Below are 4,171 nucleotides of genomic sequence, written 5' to 3' on the forward strand. Positions count from 1 at the left end.
AAATGAGGTCGACAAAGAATTGGCACGAGTTGGATTCTCAATTGGATTTGAGGGACCGGAACTAATGTATGATCTCAGTCGACGTTCTTCGAGAGGCATAATTATTTAAGGGGTATGCTCAGAACTTGGAACGTTTTGGGAAAAACTGCAGAGCTTTAGAAAGGTCAGGCTCTTTGACGATACATTTAATAGAAAGGATAATATAAAGAACAGTTGAACATATCAATACCTCCCCGGAGAGTACTTCGTATACATATAAAAATGTACAAGAATCGGTAACTTTTGCGTTATTCGTTGCACATATATCTCTTTATTATTCTCTGTAAAATTAATAAATACATAGGTCATCTTTGATTGAATAAGTTTCAAATTCAGCCTCCAACCATGGAGCTTCAAACGCAGTCACAAGCGCAACTGCAAGTAGAACTTGCCGCCGAAGAATTGCTAGCAGCTTGAGCGAAACCCACTTGATTTTTTTCCATATCGAAGACTGTGTAGTACTTTCCAATGAAGACGTCACCCAGAATCCAGAAACTTGTACCAGAATCTTCAAAGGCAGACATGCATACAGTTTGACCGTAATCATTTTCAACTTGAATAATATAATCGGCACTAGTTAGGTTAAAGGTTGAGGTACCGATGTTGAAGGAAACAGTCGGCAAATAGTCGATTGCCGGACACCACACATAGTAGCCGCCATCACCGTCGGGGTAAGCACTTATAGCGTTTTGCATCTCATAATATAGCGAAGTGGGTACACCCAGCAAGCTGGTGCCGGTATCAGCAATGGCCGAGCAATACATACACGCCATAGCGTTGCCAACGCTAACCGAATTCATTTGGAATTGCCAGTAACCTTCGGATGTGACCGGCACATAGCTGATTTGACCATTGAAGTGATTCGCATCAATGCCACCGAGCGTGAGTTCACCACCTTGGCTGGATGTGCCGTTGCGTGTCAAATAGAAAGCAAATACGGGCGAGTCGATCAAACCTTGTGCGTACAAATTATAGAAAGGTGGCACCACATTGTCAACAGCAATCGTTTGATAGCCCATGCCAAGTATGCCATCGAATGCCGAATAGACAAATGTGTCACCAGGCTCCGATGTGGCCACTGCGAAAGTTTGTCCCGTTATAGCCAAGCCGCTAATTGATACAGTATCCGCAGCTAGATAACCGGTAAGGCTGCCACTACCATATTGTATGGAAAAACTCTCTCCATTAGCCTGATATGTGCTAGACGCGTTGGCGTTGTAGGTATTGTGGCTCAGGCAGGCCAGATCGTTTGTAGCGCACGGTGCGCCAGGTATCCATAAGTTGGAAGAGCCGGTATCGAAGAGTACAGTGAAATTTTGTGGTGGCGTACCAATGGTGATGGCGCCATAATACTGATCGTCGACGTAGTTGCTTAATTGCTCCCGTGTTACGTAGGCATTCGTGTTGTATTTACTACGTAGGACAGCGGCCTGCGCTTTAACATTCTTGACGGTGCGTCGGCTGTTGAGCTTCGTTAATGGTACGCGAACGAGCGCTGCATCAACGACCAACGCCAAACACAAAATGGCTATTGCCAACTTTAACATTCTATTATTTTTCAAAGCTTCGATTGCGGTTTGATGTAAGCAAGCTCTATGTACTTGTTTAGAGCAAGAACTTTAAGCAATTAATTGACTTGGTTGGCCATTGAAGGCTTTTATATATACGAGTAGTATTCTATAATTTCAAGCAGGTATGGTAAACACTCATAATTTCTTATCAATGTGGAGGGAAACCAAAATGAAAGTTATCGTAGCCGATTATTAAACAATGGACTCTAGAAGAGGGGATTTAGAAATTCCAGTGTACTTTAGAAGAAAACTAGATATCGATAAGTAATATTACCTTAAGGTTTGTACGCCATTAGTTCTGCTGCGTGAACATTTTTAGAGCTCATCAATCAATTCGCTAATTAGTGAGACATTGAAAAAATAGGTAATTATTTGTTAAAAAAAAAAAGAAATAGAAACTATGTCTAATATTTTTTGATTTATCTAATGTTTTTGTATTTTAGCACGATTTGGATACTTCTAAAAAAGAGTTAATGATTGATTTTATAGTACATCAAAACAGAAAAAAGATTGATTAAAGAGGTAGTAAGTACATATCAGAGTGTCCAGATTTGGGATTTCGCGCCAATTTGGCGATTTTTTTTTTTGGAAATTTGCGCGTAAAAATTTAGGAAATTCCATTGGCGATTTTTTCCCTTCAAACAAATTTTTTCCAATTATAGAAATATACAAAACTTAGTTTTTTACGATAAATTGACTTAAGAAGCATATTAAAAGACTGTAAAAAATTTTTAATCACCCTAATCGAAGAAATTTTGAAACGATTACCTGGTCAATTAAATACTTTTAAAAAGCTTTGATTTTGTCACCAGAAAAGTGTGAATCTCAAGAGGGCGAGTTTCAGCGACCTGCCAATAACTTTTTTCAGAACCATTCCATCCGATTCTGAAGAATTTTGGATAATTGCTTACGGTGTGAAAACCGCAACAGGCAATCAAATGTTTGGAAATAGAAGTAAAGTATTATCCTTGCCGCGCCCATATGCTTTTGTTGATCTGAGCCGTTTTTCCATAATGAATTCAACAAAAACTAATGCCGAATTTCCACTAGGCATTAAAATGACAAAAAATTTATGCCATTTAAAAAAAATGCCATGTGTAAATGAACTTAATGATTTTTTTTTAATGTAATGACACGATAATTTTTTAATGCCCGACTTTGTCATTTGTCATTTTTGCCATTTAATGCCTAGTGGAAATCCAGCATAAGATTCGAAATAGCATAAGGTTGGAAAGCCTCAAAGCTTCAATAGTTCGAATAAAGTGTTATATGAAGGCTAATAGTTTCTGCTGCAAAACGATTGTAATATCAAAAGTATGTTATCAAGGTTGAATAGCTCAATACATGACAACAACAGAAATGTAAATGATTCAGACACTATAGGTGATTTCGAAGAAATTGTGGAAACAGCTGATCTCGGCTTATTATTAGATTTTTATTTAGTTTTTAGCGCCGAGCTCTTAAAAGCGGATTTTGCGATTAATCAATATGAGTTGTAATAAATTTAATAATTGCGCAGTCCTAATGCAAAATATGTTGAAACAAATATTTTTAAAAAGTATGCGTATTTTGAATGAAAATTGTTTGTAAATCACTATTATATAAGTGATTTGTGTTATTTATTATTATCTGAAGGTATTATATTCGTTTTTGGTTTTAAAAACTATGCTATAACAAGATCTCATTTTTAAAATAAAAAATTTGTCAAATCGATTTCATGAATTTTATTTAAAAAAATTGGCGATTTTTGGCGTTTTTTTCAGAAATTGCGCTTTTTTTTAACAACCTGGACACTAGTGATGTGCCGAGTCGAGTCGACTCGAGTTCTGACTCGAGTATTTTAGAAGTACTCACGTACTCGAGTAAGCAAATTATAGTATTCGCATACACAGACTCGAGTACGGGTCTCGAGTACTTATAATTATCAAACACCGAATCAGGTATTTTTGATATATAAATGGCGGTTTAGCGTTAAAAAAAAATATATATGTATATATATTTACCAAATACACCACACAACTAAATTAATTTTAATATCGTTATAGGTATTAATTGCCAAAGATGAAAGGAATTTTAAATTCCAAAGGAGTAATTTTGTTGTTTATGAATCTAGATCTCATGGAATATTGGCATTATAATTGAAGTACTAGTTGAACTTTTAAGGTACTGAAGATTTATTTTTTTTTAACTCATTATTTACTTTGGATATTTTTTTTATGACATACTACTAAGTTCTAGTTCTACTATGATAAATAAAGCAACTGTTATTGAACCCTATATTTATTTAATTTTAATTATTATTTGTAAGTATGTAAGAATTAGATTTCTATGTTTGGATCTACATAAATCGGATATACTATCTTGGAGTTAATAATAATATCATGTTAAATAAAAAGTCGGCATTTCGGTTGGGTGCATGTTCAGCAGTCGAATCTATAACGTATTCGAATACCGAGCTCTGAACTCGAATACTTGATCCGAGTATCTGACTCGAATCCTGACTCGATTCTTTTTTTAATGAGTACCAAAATACTCGAGTACCAAAAATAGCCAACTCGGCA

At 35.7% G+C, this 4,171-nt stretch overlaps 1 protein-coding gene across 1 annotated transcript; it reads right to left on the bottom strand.

Annotated features, from left to right (window-relative positions):
• Positions 1–309: 309 nt before the first annotated feature.
• Positions 310–1,693, bottom strand: LOC118741713 (lysosomal aspartic protease-like; the record flags this gene model as incomplete). Its single annotated transcript, XM_036473682.1, is given in 1 exon segment — positions 310–1,693. A coding segment is annotated over 1 exon segment (1,194 nt). The 3' UTR covers positions 310–392.
• Positions 1,694–4,171: the final 2,478 nt, after the last annotated feature.

The sequence above is a fragment of the Rhagoletis pomonella genome, unplaced genomic scaffold (assembly GCF_013731165.1).
Source record: "Rhagoletis pomonella isolate Grant_MI unplaced genomic scaffold, Rhpom_1.0 Rhpom_scaffold_00006, whole genome shotgun sequence".
NCBI lineage: Eukaryota > Metazoa > Arthropoda > Insecta > Diptera > Tephritidae > Rhagoletis > Rhagoletis pomonella.